At 33.2% G+C, this 20,410-nt stretch overlaps 6 protein-coding genes across 8 annotated transcripts in view; 3 read left to right on the top strand and 3 right to left on the bottom strand.

Moving 5' to 3' along the window:
• On the top strand, window positions 113–1,272 carry LOC104751397. Of its 2 annotated transcripts, XM_019238027.1 has the most exons (3): window positions 113–363; window positions 569–780; window positions 863–1,272. In XM_019238027.1, the coding sequence occupies exons 2-3, from the start codon at window positions 569–571 to the stop codon at window positions 1,176–1,178; spliced, it is 528 nt and encodes a 175-aa protein (XP_019093572.1). In that variant the 5' UTR covers window positions 113–363; the 3' UTR covers window positions 1,179–1,272. The 2 variants fall into 2 exon arrangements, with proteins under 2 accessions (XP_019093572.1, XP_019093571.1); XM_019238026.1 differs by lacking the exon at window positions 113–363 and having other exon boundaries at window positions 379–780.
• LOC104751396 (protein RADIALIS-like 6) lies at window positions 1,992–3,461 on the top strand. The gene is made up of 2 exons (XM_010473330.2): window positions 1,992–2,378; window positions 3,182–3,461. Exons 1-2 carry the CDS (start codon window positions 2,101–2,103, stop codon window positions 3,204–3,206), a joined length of 303 nt encoding a protein of 100 aa, XP_010471632.1. The 5' UTR covers window positions 1,992–2,100; the 3' UTR covers window positions 3,207–3,461.
• Window positions 5,219–6,922, bottom strand: LOC104751395 (zinc-finger homeodomain protein 5-like). The gene is made up of 3 exons (XM_010473329.2): window positions 6,535–6,922; window positions 6,423–6,455; window positions 5,219–6,331 (listed from the first exon to the last, which is right to left on the bottom strand). Exon 3 carries the CDS (start codon window positions 6,320–6,322, stop codon window positions 5,399–5,401), a length of 924 nt encoding a protein of 307 aa, XP_010471631.1. The 5' UTR covers window positions 6,323–6,331; window positions 6,423–6,455; window positions 6,535–6,922; the 3' UTR covers window positions 5,219–5,398.
• On the bottom strand, window positions 8,004–9,477 carry LOC104753850. Its single transcript, XM_019238035.1, has 2 exons — window positions 8,684–9,477; window positions 8,004–8,607 (listed from the first exon to the last, which is right to left on the bottom strand). Exons 1-2 carry the CDS (start codon window positions 8,744–8,746, stop codon window positions 8,101–8,103), a joined length of 570 nt encoding a protein of 189 aa, XP_019093580.1. The 5' UTR covers window positions 8,747–9,477; the 3' UTR covers window positions 8,004–8,100.
• On the bottom strand, window positions 14,108–16,677 carry LOC104751394 (DNA-3-methyladenine glycosylase-like). 2 transcript variants are annotated; one of them, XM_010473328.2, is made up of 3 exons: window positions 15,453–16,677; window positions 15,356–15,416; window positions 14,108–14,480 (listed from the first exon to the last, which is right to left on the bottom strand). In XM_010473328.2, exons 1-3 carry the CDS (start codon window positions 16,534–16,536, stop codon window positions 14,462–14,464), a joined length of 1,164 nt encoding a protein of 387 aa, XP_010471630.1. In that variant the 5' UTR covers window positions 16,537–16,677; the 3' UTR covers window positions 14,108–14,461. The 2 variants fall into 2 exon arrangements, with proteins under 2 accessions (XP_010471630.1, XP_010471629.1); XM_010473327.2 differs by having other exon boundaries at window positions 15,356–16,677.
• Window positions 18,893–20,410, top strand: part of LOC104751393 (sugar transporter ERD6-like 6) — a 4,424-nt gene continuing 2,906 nt past the window's right edge. The window contains exons 1-6 of the mRNA XM_010473326.2: window positions 18,893–19,462; window positions 19,687–19,749; window positions 19,840–19,929; window positions 20,020–20,079; window positions 20,173–20,238; window positions 20,319–20,384. Of these exons, the coding sequence (XP_010471628.1) occupies window positions 19,268–19,462; window positions 19,687–19,749; window positions 19,840–19,929; window positions 20,020–20,079; window positions 20,173–20,238; window positions 20,319–20,384 (540 nt within the window). The 5' untranslated portion in view covers window positions 18,893–19,267. The remainder of the gene's footprint in view (window positions 19,463–19,686; window positions 19,750–19,839; window positions 19,930–20,019; window positions 20,080–20,172; window positions 20,239–20,318; window positions 20,385–20,410) is intronic.

The raw sequence follows: 20,410 nt of genomic DNA, 5'->3' as shown, positions 1-20,410 counted from the left end.
TTTCGCGATTTAGGGTTTCGGGAATTTGTTTGGATAGTTTACTATGTGTTTTTAGATATATGATCTCTCTGATTTTTGTTTCGATTTAGGGTATTGGATTATTTTTTTGGTATCGATGGTTGAGTGTGTCAATTTTTTGTTATAATTAGGTTTTTGGTTTATGTTTATGGGTTTAGCTAGTTGACTGTCCGAGTTTATGGCTTTGTCTGTTAAGATTGTTGTCAGTTTGTATTGATTATGTGGATTCTTTTATGCTAAACCGAGTATAACCTTGCAATTGTTTGTTTTTCATGAGTTTCCTCAGCGTCACCTGAAGAAAGCCACACATAACGGGAAGCAGTAGCAACAATCATCGAGTAAGAGGTAAATAATCGATTCCTTTAGCTACAGATATGTCCATATATTGTTGTTTGGTGGACTCGGTTTTGTAATTGTTGTGGTTGTCTTTGTAGTGGTCGTTGTGGTTGTCTTTGTAGTGGTTTTTAAGTGGTTGTATGAGTAATCTATTATCCTTGTGTTTCTGAATGTGTCAACTATTCTCTGTGTGTATATGTTTCAAATAAATAAGATGGGCCAAGACTACAACTACTCTCAGCCTGATTCGTCAGATCAAGCTGTGGACAGTGAGATAGAAGCTTTGATTCGGATGGATGAGGCTGAGAGTAGCTTCATGAATGCTCAGGCGACTCAATACCCTCCTCAACCTGAGGTTGAGTTCGGATTCCCGAAGGTATGCTATTGTGGTGGTCAGCCCCTCTTATCTACAAGTTACAACAGACGGTATGCTACAACCCCTCTTATCTTCATATTGCTATGTTTAACTGATTATTAAGTGATTTGGTAATTATATATGTTAATGCAGGTTCTTCACATGTGGGAATGTTGATGATGGAGAGATGCATATTCACAAGTGGTGGGATGAAGCTGTTATGGAGGAGATTAGAGAGATGGGCAGACAATGTGAAGTCCTGTCTCAGAAGGTAGATAACCTTCCAATCTCGACTAATTATGAGACAGCGCAGACAATAGACCGGTTAGAGAAGGAAATATTTGAGCTACGGAAGACCAGAAATAGGATTAGAAATGGTTTTGTATTGATGGTTTTGGTATTGATCACGGATATCACGTATAGTATCCTGTTTTCTCAATCGTCTTTGTATGTGAAGTGTTGTTTGTAAGCTTTTGGTTTTGGTAAGTATCACGGATCAATGTAAGCTTTTGGTAGTTTGTGGTATCACGGGTCAATGTAATAAGCTTTTGGTAGTTTGTGGTATCACGGATCAATGTATCCTTTTCGTATATATATGCTTCTCAATAACTAAAGAACATCTACACTTCTCTTTTCTTTTGTACTCATTTTCTCAATAACAAAACAATACCAAACAAACGAAAGAAGATCAACGTTTCTTTGGCTCTTTTGTACTCGCTTTCTTTCTCAATAACAAAACAACATCTACACTTTTTTTTTTTTAATGGCATCTTCATCATACCATTATCACTACCAAAGAGATGGTATGGATGATGATTTTGATGCTTATTTTGATAATTATCCCGAAAATTCTAATCTCATTGAAGAACCAATAGAGCCAAAGAAACGGATATTTATCCCAAGAAACCGCGAAGAAGGTCACAATAATCTTTGGAATGAGAAAAATTATATGAATTGAATAAAATGTTTGTTTTTATCTTTGATGTTTGTATGGTTTATGTTTTTTATCTTTCATGTTTTAATTGTATATTTTGTTTTTTTTCATGTTTTTGTAACTTTTTAATTTTTTTATGTTTTTAATGTCAATGTTATATGTTTTATTTAAATTAAAACTTTAATATGTTTTTATTTATTAATTTAAATAATTAATTTTCTAAATTAAAAATACTATTATTTTTTCCAGGGGACCAACTCTGAAGGACACCAATGCTCGTACTAAACTTAAAAACTCTCAAAATAAGATTAATATATTTGAAGGACCAAAAATTGTCCTACACCAATGCACATGCTCTTATAAGGAACCCTTCCTTGCTATTCATTTTACATCAACTCTCATCACTCACTCTCTCTTTTATCTATTTTTTCCTTTCCATCTCAAGTTGTAAAAAAAAATGGCGTCAAACTCTAAAAGTTCAATCTCTTCATCATGGACGTTTGATCAAAACAAGATGTTCGAGAGGGCCTTGGCAATTTACGACAAGGACACACCCGACCGGTGGCACAATGTTGCAAAAGCTATCGAAGGGAAATCTGTAGAGGAAGTGAAGCGTCACTATGACATTCTCGTTGAGGATCTCATCAACATCGAGACTGGTCGTGTCCCTTTGCCCAAATACAAGAACAAGACCTTCAACTCTAAATCCAGAGGCACCAACGACTTAAACTCGAGGTATATAACGAAATATTAATATGAGATTCTCACAATTTTGATTATGAGAAATTCTCTCCAAAACTTCTTCTATATATTTGGTTTGAATGTGCTCTATGTAGATATATATGACTAGTTCGTCCAAAATATATTTTAATTATGAACGTTAGNTTATGGATCCTTTTTTTTTTTTTTTTTTTTTTTTTCTAAACGTCTTTTGTGTTTTTTCTTGTCTGTTGTGTTTACATCTCGTTTTTTACTTCAACTTTTTTAAAAAAAATATGGGTTTGGTCAAACAATTCTTAAGTAATCATAATAAATGGAAAACGTACCTTTTGTATATTTTATAAAATAAGTTTGAGTTTCTTAAGGCAACTTATATCCGATGTTTTTTATTAAATATAAATGCAAATTAATTTTGTATTTTAAATAACCAATTTCTATAATCTAAGCATGAAACAAACCAATTAACACACTAGAGGGAAATGTTCACATGAAATCTAATCCTTTCTTTTACATCATTATCACATGCACATTGTCTTAATTATTTTTGAAGCACACAACATCATATCATGATAAGATACATGTACATAAATGGATAAATTGCTTAATTCTACTTCTGTCCATGGTCGGTGGTTGACATAGTGTTATTTATATAACAAGTTGTTATAATAGCAAAACTCGAGTTTAGAAACCTTTACTTAACGATATCTTCAAGTTGTTAATTAAATATCTCTATGTGATTGGAATCTAATCAACATGCTTGAATTATTAATTAATTAATTAATTATGCCTTTATTTATGCTGTATTAACTCTTGTACAGGATGATGAAGAATTTGAAGATCTAAGTTTATCACACCAGCGTGAAGGTCGAAGTTTATGCATCAACTTGTGAAGAAGACCTTGTAAAGATTCAGATGGATATGTGATTCTTTTGTCTTCTGATTAGTTAGTTATGTTTGTATTGATCATTCTCTTTCGTATTTCTCTCTCTCTCTCTCTCTCTCTCTAATTTTTCTGCTCAGAACAGATCATAGTATTGTCTTAATTTGTTTTCTATTTTAATTTGTGTTCTATTTTAATTGAAGAAATTATTGTCTTAATTTGTGTTCTATTTTAATTGAAGAAATTAAAACTTGGCTTATTATTATGTAAATACAAATGGTGATACAATCCAACTAGAGAATATAATAAACTTTTTTAGAGCCGACAAGAATATTGTTTTGCCTAATTTAGGAAATGGGGAAGAGTGATTTATACAAAAAGCGTGCCGAAAGAAGAAAAACCAATAAGTATACTGTATCTCATTACTAGTAATACTTAGTATAATTTTTCAGAATTAATCTATTAACTTAAAATATCATCCACAAAAAAAAATAAAAAAAATTATATTGACAGTGCATATCCCCTCTTCGGCTTGACTGATCAATTGATAAAGCGATGACTGTTTAATTTAGCTTATCTAATTACTTTGCTGTCTCCTCCAAAAAAAATGTGGCTGCTATATATATCTAGTATAAAAATCATAAATTTTCATTAAAAAAAGTAAAATAGAGATTTTTAATAATATGAGCTTAAATTAAAATCATAAATGAAAATAATTTTCTTCTATAATCGTGAAAATTTAGTATTAAAATATCAATGAAAAAAGTACCTTAAGATAGAATTTGTTTCTTTTTTTTTTGGTGACACAAACAAGAAATACATGAGCTTAAATAAATCACTCCAACAATACCAATGGGTTACTGGGCTGATGATTATTATTATAGTAAGGCCTTAAAACGTTGAACCAGCCCAACATATAATCAACATGGTGGCCGACTAAACACGAAACGATGTCGTTAGAGTGTCATACGGAAGAAGAAGGATCTTTTACTTTTTGGTTATTGTACATTACAAACATACTGTTAATATGGGAGAAGCTTTTAAGTATAAACTCTTTTGGCCCACAATCTTTTTCTCAAAGGAAGAAACATAAATTCGATGAGAATTAGATTTCATGAAATTAATATTTATCAACAGTTTCCCACACAAAATTGTCGCAAAAGAAACTCGAAAAAATATCATTTATAACCAACCAATTATTACATATGGGTAGCTTAGATACATAGGTCGTGACGACACAGAAAAAAAAAAGAAGAAGATACATAGGTCGTGAGTTCTATAATTTTGGCCATATCTGTGAAACTTTATAACAATGAGAATCTTCTCTCTTTTTTCTGTTTTTTTTTTTTCCAATTTTCTTTTCACATGTTTTTCTTTTTGGTACAAATTTGGAAGGTGACAGATCTACAGTAGACTCAAATCATATGGTTACAATTTTGGACATATTTCACATCAAACATTCAAAAAAAAGTTCAACTTTGATCATAACGCTTGCGTATGCATATAATTTATCATATATTTATAATATAGTTTCAAAAATCTTGTTTCGTTACAATATAGCAAAAATGTTAATATTGGCATAAATAAGCTTATCTGCTAGAAATAGTTGTGCTTACCTTTTATTGTATATCTGTTTCATTTTGTTAGCACTAGCTAAATGATGATTATATATTTATATATACAAGTAGTATAATGTTTGCGATTGACGTTTAGGTCGGAATGTTTATTTTGTAAGTAAGACTCGTATATGAAAATGTTAGTTGTAATGTTATATATGGGTATCTAAGTTTAGTACAACACAATTTTGGTTGTGTTAAGCTTAAATGTAAAAAAAGACAGAAGCATAAACTAATACTAGTAAGTAACAGAAGCTGATTACAAGTACGATCTTCGTAAAAGCCAAACAAAAATCGAAAAAGAAAAAAATAAACACACACACAAAAAGAGACTAAAAGCAAAATCCAAATTAAAAACATTAACTAAGCAAACAAAAGATCCATTGATTGATCCAAAGATCGTACAAACTACAAAAACCTAGAAAAAAACATTAAAAAACACAACAACAACAACAACAACAAAGAGATTAAAGTAAATCTCTTACATAATCACTCAAATTAAGAGAACAAGTTGATGATCAAATCATGATCAGAGTGATTTAGAGAGTAGTAGGAGTTGGTGGTTTCTTGGCATTGTTCTTGTTGTTATGCATCCAAACTTTGAAGACTTGTCTCTTAACTCCGATCTCACCGCAGAATCTTTTAAGCTCTTCTTCGTCTTGCTTGTTCATCCTCCACCCTAGCTTCTCCGCAAACTCCATCATCCTCTCCTTCTGCTCCGTCGTGAACTTTGTCCTGAACCGTTTCTTCGACGACGACATCGAATACGCCATTTGCCCCGCCGCCGCACCTGCTCCCTCTCCGCTAGATTGCCCATACAGATTCAGATCCTCACTCGACGACTCAGCTCCTCCTCCTCCTCCGTAAGCTACGCTCATCGGCGTCACCATTCCCCCACCTCCGGGAGGACTCATTCCATACTTGTGGTGATGAATCGGCTGATAATTCGGCGGCGGAGGAAGCATGAGTGGGTTAAGCATCATATTCTGCGGCGGTGGTCTTCTCCCTCCTCCTCCTCCGCCGTACTGGTTATGGTGGTGGTGGTGGTGATGACGGTGGTGAGGGATTAAATCTGAGCTTCCGACACCGTCGATCTCCTTCCGGTGGAAATTACGGTGACAATCACAAGCAGCACATCTGAGAGCTTCGATAGTTCCTTCTTCACCGCTCGGCATGAACTCGCCGCATCCGTCGTGTACACTACCGCCGACGGTAGCCGCGTGGTTCTTCAGACACTCACGGTACCGTACGGTGGATGATTTAACAGCGGCGGAGATGGAAAACGAAGAGGGAGACTTGGACTGGTGGTGATCTAGGGTTTGAGAGTTGCAAGAGACACGAGTGTTGTTGTTGTTACCATTGCAATTATCATCATTAGTAGTAATGATGTTACTTATAACACCACCATTGTTGCCATTGTCATCTCTTCTTCTCTCTATCATTTCATGGCTTCTCATATCCATTTTTTTTCTCTTTTCTTGGAGTTTAAAAATTAAAAATTAAAAACCCACAAGGATTCAAATTAAAGAGAACAAAAAGATTTTTTTTTTTTTTTTATGTTACCAGTGATCTCAGTGAAGTTTGTTAAATTTATGCCTGAAAAAGAACATATTAATGAAGTTACTAATAAGGAAAGAAATAAGAAAATTAAAGACAGTGAGATTCAGATACTTACAGAGATGAGATAAGACGAAGAAGTACACGAGGAAATAACCCAGTTTCTTTTTATTGTTTTGCAGGAACCGTAGTAGAGATCGAGAGGACCTTAAACTCATTTAAAGCTCAAAGCTTTTTTTTTTTTTTTTTGCTTGTGAAGGGTTTTAATGGTGAGAGAGAGAGAGAGATAGGTTTGAGGAATTAAACTGTAAAAGGGAGGTTTATTTTAGGGCTAATTGGGGGGGTTTTTAAGGGTGAAAGAAAGAAGAAACCATGTTTGATGTCTCAGTGCTCCCAACAAGCCAACCTTTGAGATCCGATTATAAGAGACAATTTGGTTGCTTGTGGTGAGGCCATGAGAAAAGAAGAGATAAGAGCTGAGCCCTTTGTGAGAGATGAGACTAATATCATATACCCTACTATATATTAAGTTTACTCTTTTATATATATATATATACGTCTTCCATTAATATAATTAACCTGTATTTATCTCTATTTTAGCTTCTTCTTTTCTTTTTGACATGCTGTTTTAATAATTTTTAATAATGAACAGAAATTTAGTTAATTTTGAGTTACTTCTATTCATTTTTGTGTATTTACAAAAGGTTTAATTATCCTATAATTTTAAATGAATATCAGAATGTTATTTTGAGTTTTATAGAAAAAGCATCAGTATAATTAGCCTATTAGAGTGGACACTTTTATCAGACTTATAAATCCTCTGTAAAATGGAAAAAAGAAAACATACAGAAAATAATAAAATGAGGAAAATACTATTTGTGTTGTAATGTATTAGGCTAATTAATTTACTCTATTTTCAACAACAATAATTGAAATTTTGTTAATTAAGATGTGTACTTTGACTATTGAGTTCAATTTTGTAGTGAATGTGTGTGTGTTTGGCCTGAAAGAGATTTTTTTTTTTGTTTTTCTATATGAGAGTGTGTCCTGATAAATGTAGTTATTTTTTTTAATTAATTTATTTTATTTAATTTATTCTTCAACGATCAATCAACTCATGAAGAGTAGAGGCAAAAGACTATCTAGGAGGTGTCCGTAAACCGTGACTGATCGTTGTGTGGTATCCCATAACTTAACTGTTTTCATTATTAAGGTCTTTGGTATGTAATTGTTTCTAGCCAAAAAGGATTCTAGTTAATCCTTTAAAATTATGATTGTTTTGAAGTATAAGATTACCAAAATTTTGATTGTAATAAGGTTTTGTTGGATCCTATTCTAAGAGTCATAAGTTAAAGAAGTTAAAAGTTTTTTTTTTGTGTTATTTTAGAAATGAAATACATGCTTAATGTGTTTTGTGTTATTTAAAAATATTGAGTGATGTTAATTGATAAAATTTTAGAGATGATATATCAAAATATTTTTAAATTATATAAATTAAATAAATAAGAATTTATTTATAAATTATAAAAGATGATTTCATTTTTAAATATTTTTAAAAAATTATTTATATAATCCATAACCAAAATCACTAACATCTTCAACACAAAATAAATGACTTTTTGGTCATTTCTCATTTTTTATATCTAGATACATCTACTAAATAACCAAACAAACATACATGTATCTAGATACAATTTCTGGATGAATGAACCAAAAACACAAACGAACAGTATCTGGATGATGCATCAAGATACTGCGTCCAGATACAAAATCCAGATTTTGCGTCTAGATCACGAAACGAACAGGACCTATGGTCAGGGTGACTCTCCATGAGTTGATTCTTGTAGGAAAGTATCTCATCACGCGATTGAATATTATCCCTTATCACATCTGCCACTGCTTGTCCTTCCACACCTTGTCTTGCACGTCTTTTTCGAGGATACTTTGGTACATTGGAAGTTGAGGGAGCATTGGAAGCTGCAGGAGCATTGGAAGCTGCAGGAGCATCATGTTCTTGTCTTGATTCAGCAGCCTCATCGTCATCTAACATCATGTTGTTGTCTAAATGGTTTTCACCCTGTTGAGCACTCCAACCCTCAGCTCCAGTTATATGAACTGACCCAAACAGTTTTTCCATTAAAGCAGTGTTTGGCACTGGTTTATCCTTTATCTTTTTAGCTCCAGGCCACTCCTAAAATAAAAATTATACTTAGATAAACTAGAGACCACAAAAGAAGAAAAAAAATTCTAAAGAGGAAGCTATATACCTTACAACGCTCATCCCACCAATCATCACTCATGTCTATGGACCCATTGGGATAATAGCTCATTCCAGTTCTATTATGAGTCAATTTCCTGAAAGCTGTGTATTGCTTTTTACAAGTATTAAACTTGCTCCTAAATTTTATCCAAGTATGCTTCTCACCAAATGCATTATAGAACTTGGATGTAATCGTTTGTTTCCCAGCTTCATTCACTACGTGGTTTCTAATATTGCCTTTTAAACTCTCTTCAAGTCAAAGTTCAAGATAAAACCGGCTTTGTTCATCATTCCATATTAGATTCTAAACCAATCACAAGACACATAAGGCAAAGGCTAAACATAGTAGAGTATAAACACATAAAGCAATCACAAATCAGAAACTAATCACAAGAAACATAAGGCAAAGGCTAAAACACATAAACCAATCACAAAGACCATACTAACTACAACTGAAGACACATAAATCGGATCACAAATCACAAACATAAGTAGCAGAGAAGTAGATTAGGATACTTACATCACTGCATGGTACAGATGTCATCATTTACTCTTTGATTGCACAATCTGCAATTGAAATAAGTAAAGTCACAAACCTCATCGTTTCATAGATAACAAATCTCTTAAGAACACAGCTAAATCTCTTAAGAACACAAGCTAAATTCATCGTTTCATAAACACCCAAATGGAAAAAATCAAAGATAACAAAAATCAGAGATAGCAAAACTGATAAGAACAAAAGCTAAATCTCATCATTTAATAAACACCCAAGAGCAAAATCAGAGAATCGGAAAAAATCAGAGATAGCAAAACTGATAAGAACCAGAGCTGCGAGCTTCTTCTATGGTGGATAATGAAACCAGAGCTGCGAACTTCAATGGATTCGAGCTTTTGTGGTTGGAGAACGAAACAGAGAGCTTCTACAATTGAGTTTGGGAGATTTAGGGTTCGTAAATTTGAGAATTAAAATTAGGGGTATTATCGTTATTTACAATTTCAGGATGAGATTACTGTAGCCAAACTCTCAAAAATATCTCATCTAGATATTCAAAAATTTTTGGATGAGTTTTTAAAATGGATCCAAATATCTCTGATTTATTTCTTTAAGTATCACTAAGCAAACAATAATCTGTATCTGCATCCAACTCCTTGTACGAACAGCACCGATGTAGATATTAACATTGCATATACATGATACATATTCGTTTAGAATGAAATGAAACTTTTTTTTTTGGAAGGAATTTGATTGTTCTATTCGAAACATATAATGGTTGAATAGTAACTTTGAAGCTCAAAATTTCGTAATATGTGTCACTCGGCTCGCATGAAACTGATGCAATTATTGACATTCTATCTCTCGGGTTTTGTAGTATGAGCTCATTTTTGACTGTGTACTGTGTACAGTACGTCATTAACGCGTTACTATCATATCGTATTTGTAAAAATGTACTACTACTTGAAAATTGGAGGGAACAAAAAAAATTGGGATGATTTGTAAATGTAAAAAAAAAAACAAAAAAAAAAACCCGAAATGGGATTAGGCTGCTGCCTCTGTATGTTCCAGCAGCTAATTTCCTGTAAGCATGGAGTAATAAACAATTTTAATAGTCAACCGATAATAATAATTAAATAAACTCTGATTAATTAGTGAAAACGTTGTAATTTGTGCCAACGGATCATACTTTTTTTTTTCCCTTTTTTGTTCTATTTGCTCTCTATATACTGTATTGCTACAGTCATTTGTCACTATATACAACTATTATTACTATTGAAGCTGTTGTTTTGTTGATAATACACTCTCTTATCCGTTTTAACAAAGTAATACATACACTTTCTGTTTCTTAAGAATATCTTCACATATACCGTATTAAGAAACTACAAACTGTGAACCAATAGTAAACTAGTAAATGTAATTATTTACAATCATGGTATCTTGAACTCTACAATCTATTAAAGTTTAGTTAATAAAATTAGAGAAACAAGGTAGAAAATCAGTTTTTTTTTTTTGTGAAACAGTAAAAATGGTAAAACATCAATCTTTCAAGAACCGATATGAATTTGAATGATAAGCTAGCTAAATTTCCTTACTTAATGATGTAATGCTGAATATACGAAAAAAAAAAAGAGAGGGGTTAAATGAAAAGAAAAATTAGGCTTTTTATTGATGAGATGAGAGATATATAAGTGTGTGGGTTGCAGAGAAGGGCAGTGCAGAGAACAACCGACAAGGTCAAGTTGGAAGCCCAGCCACATGCCCTGCCACATTATGGACCCCATTCTCTCTCCCCTCTCTTCATTATTACATCTCTCTCTCTCCTTAATTTTCAAACCCTTAAACCCTAATTTGTCCAAACACCATTTCTTCTTACTCATGTCTTTTCTTCTTTTCTATTCACTTTATTATTTATGTAGTTATCTTACCTATCTATCCTTTTTTTTGTTTGTTTTTTTTACTTTTCCCTTTAAATGTATAAATTACATGTTGTTTTTTTTCAAGTTTAATACAACTTGCTACAAGCCTACAAGTCTTCAAGATTAATAATACTCAAGAAAACCATATTTTTGTGTGGACCATGTCATCTAGCATGGAGATGTTTCTCTGTTTGAAGCTTATTATCTGAATATAGAGTAATGATATATCATCAAAAAAATGATATATCATCAATGTGCATCCATATTTTTTTTGAATTTTTTACTCATCATGCATTTGTTTCTCTTTTGAATAGTCTCCTAATATATATATATACATATATTATGAAAGAGAGTAATTTGATGAAATATGTAATTAATTAATCACAAATTCACAATATACTTGTAGAACTATATAATTATGGATCTCTTGCTTTTACACTTGTTTAGTCAGGAGTCAGAATATATATTTTACTATTAGTAAATATTTAACAAATGATCCATTCGAGTGGAATAATTTAGACACATATTACTTTCAGAAGATTAAAAAATAATACTAATACTGTACAGCATATAAAAATGGTTGCAAAACCAAAAAAAAATGTCAAATTAATTAATTTTGATAAAAACAAAAAAGTAATCGTCATAGCCTCTGCAGAATTTCCCATGGACAACCTGTCACACGATAATTACTTCTCTACCATAACATGTTTTGTCCCCTTTAGCATTATGACCTCATTCTCTCTCTTTCTAACCATTTTATTTGGATTTGATTTACTAAATATCGAATCGAATTATATATATAATAAAACCCAAACTAATTATGTACTAATTTCGAATTTTTTTTTGGCACCGTCTAACAAATGTATATTGTTTACTTAAAAAGCAGCTTTTGATTTCCTGGTTCTACCACTATTTCTTTAGATGAGGTTTCTGCTAAATTGTGAATCATATTCTCAGCAAATCCATAAGAAATGGTTAATAAATAAATGCAGCTATTTTTTCAAATTAAAAAGTGTAATATATTGTTACTTTATCTTCTTTAAAAAAAATAATTAAAATGTCAACAACGTAACTCTGGATTATCTATTGCAGAGAACGACCTCTACTATAGAATGGTAGTAATCAGTGTTAAAAGTAAAAAATATACGAACAGTATATGTATATATTCCAAGATTATGAACATTGCTTTACATTTTCACTCAAAAAGTTTACCAATTTTAATGATCTTGGAAACATCATCTGTTCTCTGACAAGCTTACCCCAAACAAGAATTTGAAGATCTATATTTGATACGATTTAGATCATCATGTCTCAACATTATGTAACATCAAAAATTCAACACTATAGACCTAATTACGCATTGGATTGGAACAGTGTACATATTCAACCTTTTTGACCTAGAAAACAAAATTAAAGTCAAATAAACAAATCATGCTTAATACGATTATCAATCTTATCATCAGATCCCATTAATTAATTAATTATTTCAATATTTATATTAGTTTATTATCGAAGTACGATGACTTTGGTAGTTAGTTTACTTTCGGGCTCGTGTCATTAAAAAGTTTAAGGTACAACTCTATGTTTGTATACACAAACAATGATGCTATCTGTATCTAATCTTAGGATTTAAGTCTATTTAATTATATTTGTATATAAACCATATTTATCTCCTAATTGTCACTCATCACAATAGGATCCGCTAACAATGATCTTGTTTTGTCTCTTTGTTGCTTTGGGACGAGTAGACTTAAATCGGTGTATTACGATTCAAGAACACAACCATAAGTAAATTACTAATTAAATTTACAGGGGAATTTTGGATATCCCTTTACTAAGAGATACCAGGTGAAGTTAAATCAAAAATAAAATTATAAATGAATTTTGACGTCAACAATGGTTATATATTAATACACAAATTATGAACTTAACTTAACCCAAAATATATATATGAACTAAAAAAAAGAAAGGATTGTGAGGATATGAAATGTCTATATTCAGACAGAGAATCAAACCAAAAAAGTAAAACAAAGCAGTTTGAAGTAGTAAGAACTGTAGAACCCAACATTGTCTGAATTTTCTCTCTCTACTCTCTCTCTCGCTCTCTATACTTTCTGGCTTTCTGCCACTCTCCACGCTTCCCCGCAGTTACCTTTTCCTTTTTTTTTCACACNAGAAGAGGAACATATTTTTTTTTTTTTTTTTTTTCGTTTTTTTTTTCTTTTAATTTTCTTTGTATGTTTTTTTAAACCTAAGTTTAGCTTCTCACTATGGTGTTGATGTAGGGACATTTTGGGATTTGACGTAATCCCACCAGCATGGTTTTACTAAAAGTATTAAATTTTCCTGTCCGGTTCATCCAAACCGATCTCTGGTTAGCTAAATGCATGTAACAAGAGAGTTGTTGTTTGCATAATGTAGTTATTTTAAGTGATTAAAGTTCATGGAATATTCTTCTGTAAAACCATTTAGATCGAATATTTATTTTGTATGTAAAAGAAAAGTTAGCTGGAAAATGAAATGAATGAAAAGGAAAGCAGTGATTTGTCCCTATCAGCTCTCTACTCTTTCTGAAAAACAAGACTTGAGGGTTTTGTGTTGCAACTTGTTTTGTAGCTAAAACCAGTACTTCCTCTTACTTCGCTGTTTCAGAACACTTGCTTTGTTGTTTTCTACAAAACCCTTACGAGTTTTTGTTTGGCTCTCAAGTCTCTCACCCTCCCATGCTTCACTTTCTTTCTTACTAAAACAGAGCTTTAATTGTGTGGTGTAGAAAGATGGATCTGTGTCTCAGTTACAGTGACAAAGGCAACAAACAAACAGAAGTTTTTTCATCAACTCCGTTGTCTTTAAACTCATAATAGAAGATCCCAAAACTGATATATCAACCAAAGGCTTCTTCTTTTTTCTTCCATGTGGTTACAGATTGTTACTGTGTTTTGACAACTCAACGCAACAAGGACATAACCTCTGTTTTATGACTTTCTTGCGACTATTCTACATCAGCAAAAACCATGTGTTGATGAAATAAATCAAAAAATGGATTGGATTTTTGATTAGGAGACGTGGCCCTGTTTTAGAAATAGAGATGTGGCTCTGTTTTAAATACGAATCAGGAGAGGCTCTAGAGGTTTGCTTAGAGAACGGTTCAAGTCTCCAACAAAAGAAAATCGATGAAAAAGTTCATTAGCTAAACTAAATCGTACATACTCTTCACTGGGCTAATAAAGATTTCTGTTCCATAGCCTTTTTTTATTCTTATTTCCTGGCTGCGGAAGCGGAACAAAGACTTCTTCACCAGACAATAGCCAAAGACCACCGGACCGGAATCCCTATCCCGCCAAGAAAGACAATAATTATGGTCCCAAGTCAGCTACGTTTGGCCCCATGCCCTGTTAAAGAAGACAAACATACTGAAATTAGAAGAATATGATGTATAAACATCCTTGTAATTATTGTAACTAGTCCATAATTCGCAACCAAATTCAGCATTACAGAAAACAGTGACTTGGGTGAGAAAAGCTTCACCTATCGTGCTATGAGTATTCATGGTTAATCCTATTGTAAGCAATTCATTCGACTAGTGTCATTTGCATTTGCTTGGGGAAATGTGAAACATTAATACCAGAAGTAGGTGATGTCTCTCAAATATTAGAATTCCTAAAGTACCATTCTTCCATCTCAACTAGTTTTAGTAGGTATACAATATACACTGCCATAAATGTGATTAAGTTGAAACCTGCATATATCACTATACGGAGCATAGCCTAAGGCTGAGGACAAGACGAAGATTAGCCAACGAACTTGACATGAGAAATCTATCAATTATAATCAGAAGATTAAATAGGTCTATCCAGCCATGAAAACCAACCCTAAACCAATTCCCTGCATAGATGCTCTATTCTCTCAAACATTGTAAGCTCCACAAAACTAAGTATCTTCTTACGCCGCTTGCACGCTCATACAAGTGTTTTCTTTACAAACTAAAACCAATTTAACCTATCTCAACTGTAAGTACATGCTACTGGGCGTTGACAGTTAAAGTAGAGCGTTAAAGCACTGAGATTAACTTTAGGAGACAATAACCAAACACGTTAGTACTAACTCACAGCAAGTATAGTAAAAACGCAATCAATCCAATGCTCTCTTTATCTAAAGCACATATTCACCAATAAGGGCACCAAAATTCAAGCAAAGTAAAAAGTAGATGACAAGTATTGCATATTAAACACTGAGATACTAAGTTTGATAAAGTAACTGACTATACCCGATACTGAACACACTATTAAGAGGGTCCATAAGCTGAGGCTGTTGTTGCTGATGTTGTTGTTGTTGTTGTTGCTGCTGATGCTGTTGTTGTTGATCTTGAATGTCTTCCAACTGTGGAAACGAAAGAGGAGCTCCGGCCGTCACAGTGGCAGCATTTGGAGGTCTACCTTTAGATTCAACAAGCCGCCACATGTACCATGACGCTACTGATCTATACGGACGCCATTTCTCGCAAAGCTGCTCCATTTGCGATGGGCGAGGCAAATACGGCAAGTCATTAAGCATCTGCACACCTTTCCGTACACCAAGATCATTAACTGGCAACACATCGGGTCTATGAAGAGAGTTTATCATAAACATATGAACCGACCATGACCCAATCCCATTGACCATCGTTAGCATCGTGAACAAAGATTTCTCATCCATGTTAACTATTGCAGAATCCGACAAGATCCCGTTTTGATATTTCCTAGCAAGATCGTGAAGGTAACTCGCTTTACGCCCGGAAACACCGATTTGACGAAGCCGTTGAGGTGTCAAAGGTAAGACATTCTCTGGGACGACGCCATTTTCACCTCCGCACATGTCAACGAAGCGTGTGTAGATTGAGTTCCCAGCCTTAGCTGCAAGCTGCTGATAAAGAATGCTTCTAATCAGAGCCAAGAACGGAGTATGAAAAGACTCGAACGTTGGTGGCGGGTGGATATCAATCAACGACGCGAGCAGAGGATCAACACTTTGGAGATGGTGAAGCGCTGTTTCAAGCTCGCCTTCACAGGTCAGAGACCTCGGCACGGTTATAGCGCGTGACTGTGATAATTTACTCTTCACGGGTTGTTTTGTAGCCGTCACGAGCGGCGTCATCATCTGAGAAAGGTTATGATCCGGCTTGAATCCGTCGATGTTACCGGAGGCGTCGTCGTCGGGTGAAAGCTTCCGGATTTTTCGAGGACGGAGTGGGATTTTGGAAGGTGGTGGCGATACATTGCCTAACTCAGTGACCCGTGGCGCTTCAATGGTGGTTGATGAGACGATTGAGCCAGAGACTCCGGCGGACGAAGTGGACTCGTCATCGTTGGTTTCCGGGGGGATCGGATTAGGGTTTTCGGGATTGGGTGATTGTGGTTGGTCTTGGAGATGAGTATGTGACGATGGTTGAGAAGGTGAGTGTTCACCCATGTGGTGGAAATTGAGAGTTCGAGTTGATAAAATTAGGGTTTTTTTTTGGGAGAATCGACAAAAACCTAATCGGAGACTAACCACGGCTGAGTGAAGGGGGAAGGTTGCGCGTCTCGTGCTTGCTTGAACGTTAAATTCTTATCTAACGCGACTTTGATGAGAGTGGACCTCACGCTCCGACGTCCTTTTATATGGGTTTCAAGTAATAAGCCCAGACGTGGTTGCTTGGGTCTTTTGAATTGGGCTCAGTAAACTGGACAGTTATTTACAAGAACTAGTCGTTGTTGATGTTATTAAATAATGTTTTTCATTTACAGTAAATTGAATATCTGATTGAGTAATGTTTATGTTTATGTTCAGTATATAATAAGAGTTTTGTAAACCATAGTATATAATTATGAGTAATGTAGATGTAAGTATTGTCAATGTGAGAAATGAGGAGGAAAGAAAAATAAATAATCAATAAGTTTCTTTACTCTCTTATGTTTTTAAACTAAAGTTGTGGTCAACGAAAATTAAAAAATTAATGATGGATCGATGGAGATAGTAAGTAAGTAATATCAGATCCACAAAGACGAGTTAGGTATGATATGATTATGAATATGATACGCTCACGTTGCTCTCGTTTTGCGTTTTCTTTAATTTTCTTATGTTAATCAAATTGTTTGACAAAATCCGTTTTTTAGAGACAGGGTATTATATTTCAAAATCTATAAACATACATTTTTATAAAGTCGAGAGGTAAACTACAAATTATATATAGATAGTAAATTGATCTTACGTAAACCGTGATTTATTATATTTATTGCAAATGGTACGAATATTATTATAGTGAATACGAGAGACTTATGAATATTTTGTTGACTTTTCTTCAGTATTCAATGATAGCATACAAGTCTCACTAATATTGTAAATTTGTGATTTTTCAGCACGTTTTTTTAGATGACAACGATAGACACCTCATAAATGTATATATATATATTTTTTTTTTTTTTTGAGATGAATAGTATTCTTTAACTAACGCAAATATATCTTCGTAGATTTTTAATTTGATAAGAATAGTTTAGTTTTACATGTCTTTATGATCATGCTCTATAATCAGCAAAATGGCCAAACCACCATATTTATAAATTAAAGTCTGATATCTAATCCCCTTAAATGTGACAATAATGGATTCTTTTTAATGTGAATATAGGTTTTGATCTACAAATGCTGGTAGCCGATGATGATCATCAAAGTGACCACAAACAAGTTCTTACTTCTTAAGTACGTAAGGGAAGAGAAAAAAAAGGATGGATTGAGAAAAATTTGAAGGGCGGAACGTTGAGAGATGTTTTTCTCTTCGGACATCATCCAATTATGAGTGTTTTTAAGATTATGGTATGTAAAATCATTAGTCCCTCGTGAAACACTAAGATTATTAGGCCATCATTAATGGGAGAACACCAGGTGTTCTAAGCCCAAAAAAATTAGAAAAATAATGAATAGTGGCTTAGAACACTTTTTTTAGTTCTTTATGTAGAACTAATTTAAGCCCAGTTTTTATTTGACGTGGCTTCATGTGATTGGACGAGATTTTTTGGAAAAAAAAAAAATATTTCATTTATATAAGTATGCAATTTAAATGTTAATTTATAAGTTTTTATAATTGTAATATGTTTAAGAATATTATATTAATTTATAAGTATACAATTGTTTTTATATAAGTAAGCAATTTAAATGTTATTTTATAAGTTTTTATAATTTATAAAATGTTTAAGTTATTTTATAAGTTAATGTTATTAATGTTATTTTATAAGTTTTTATAATTTGTAAATGTTATTTTATAAGTTTTTATTTTATATCTTTATTCTAAGAACACCATAATTAGTTCTTCCATTTTTTTTACCTATGATCTTAACAACTGATTTAACACTATTTTCACTATATATTTAATTTAAGAACATAAAAAAAAATTCTTCCATTAATAATGCCGATTAATAATGCCGTTATAAGATTACTTTTTTTCTTGTAGGTCTTGTATACTTAATGATGTAAGTAAGATGTGGACGCCTTTATCCAAGAGAATAAATAAAGTTTCGTATTCTTTTAGTATTTTAAATATTAAGCCGGCGTGTTCGTATAAAATTTACAGAAATATTTCCACACAATAATTTCGTTTTGAACGAGGGTTGTTATCTTATCTATTATTTTGCCAACACATTTTCTTAATTTGCATAATTTTATTAGTTTTTTTTTTTTTTTTTGGGTTGAGGACAAAGTAAAAATTTTAGAAAATAATCTCCTCCCNAAAAAAAAAAAAAAAAAAAAAAAAGTCCACATAAATCCAAACAAATTTCTAAATATGGTTAATAATGAAAGAGATGAGGCTGCTGCTAACTGTGATCTAAAAAAAAAATCTGTCTGAAGCAGTCTTCTTTCTTGTTCTCTCCTCCAGCAATTAAACACTACATTACAGCCTTTTATAGACTCTAGAATTTTTTTGGGTTTTCTTAAATCCGTTCTTATCCAAGTCTCGTCATCAATTCCTTAGATCTTCCAAATCGACAAAGAAAGTCCAAAGACGGCTTTTTTTTTTCTTTTTTTTTTTTTTTAATTTGGCATTTCTCTGGTTTAGAAATCTTGCATTGGACCTCTTCAGAGGGGCGACGGACGAAAGCTTGAAGCTTTTTTGAGATATAAGAAAGATTTTGATTAGATTAGGGGGATTTGTAGAACAGGATCAAAAAGGATGAGTTTCAGGGATGATACGGAAGAGGGTAGGAATGATCTGCGGCGGCCGTTCATACACACAGGAAGCTGGTACAGGATGGGTTCGAGACAATCTAGTATGATGGGTTCCTCTCAAGTTATTCGTGACAGCTCCATCTCTGTTCTTGCATGTGTTTTGATCGTTGCTCTTGGTCCTATTCAATTTGGATTCACTGTAAGCCAAAAGCAATATATATATATCCCAACCTTTTTTTTTTCATGATCTTGGGTTTTGTTTGATTTGTATGGAAGTCTGGAGATTGAAAATATGATATTTGAAGATCAAATTTGGTGAACCGAGATGATTTATCCATGTGTTTGGAGCAAATTAGAGGACTATAATTGCTTAATTTTCTGATTTGTTTTATTAAACCTCTTATGTTTTAACCTTTTGATTAGTGTGGTTATTCATCTCCAACTCAAGCTGCAATCACCAAGGATCTTGGTTTAACGGTGTCTGAGGTAATAGACCAATCTCTGTCTAGACTTGTCTGGTTTTTATCATCGCTTGTTGAATTGTGTTTGACTTTGATCTATTGCTCCATGTTGTAGTACTCTGTGTTTGGTTCTTTGTCCAATGTGGGTGCTATGGTTGGTGCAATTGCCAGTGGTCAGATCGCTGAATACATTGGACGAAAAGGGGTATAGTTCTTGATTGTTCTGTTTTCGATCCATTTTAATAAACTCTTCTTTCTTGCTTTTCTTAACCTCTTATTGTGCTTTCTTGGACAGTCTCTGATGATTGCTGCAATTCCCAATATTATTGGATGGCTTTGCATATCATTTGCAAAAGTGAGTTTTTGTTGTTCTTTAGTTTCTGTATGTCAAGGGGCGATTTAAACTTGTTGGTTGACCTTAACTCTCTACATCATTCTGGTTTTTTAGGATACTTCTTTTCTTTACATGGGAAGACTTTTAGAAGGCTTTGGCGTTGGAATCATCTCTTACACTGTAATTTTGAACTCAGCTGGTTGTTTGCTTATGGATTAACACGTTCCTGTATATTTACGCAACTCGGTTTGTGGTCTCAGGTACCTGTATATATCGCTGAGATAGCTCCACAGAACATGAGAGGAGGGTTGGGTTCTGTTAACCAGGTTTGACATGTTTAGCTGACTAATTC

The sequence above is a fragment of the Camelina sativa genome, chromosome 16, assembly GCF_000633955.1.
Source record: "Camelina sativa cultivar DH55 chromosome 16, Cs, whole genome shotgun sequence".
In the NCBI taxonomy this organism is placed as follows: Eukaryota; Viridiplantae; Streptophyta; class Magnoliopsida; order Brassicales; family Brassicaceae; genus Camelina; species Camelina sativa.
This window is presented reverse-complemented; position numbering and strand designations above follow the sequence as displayed.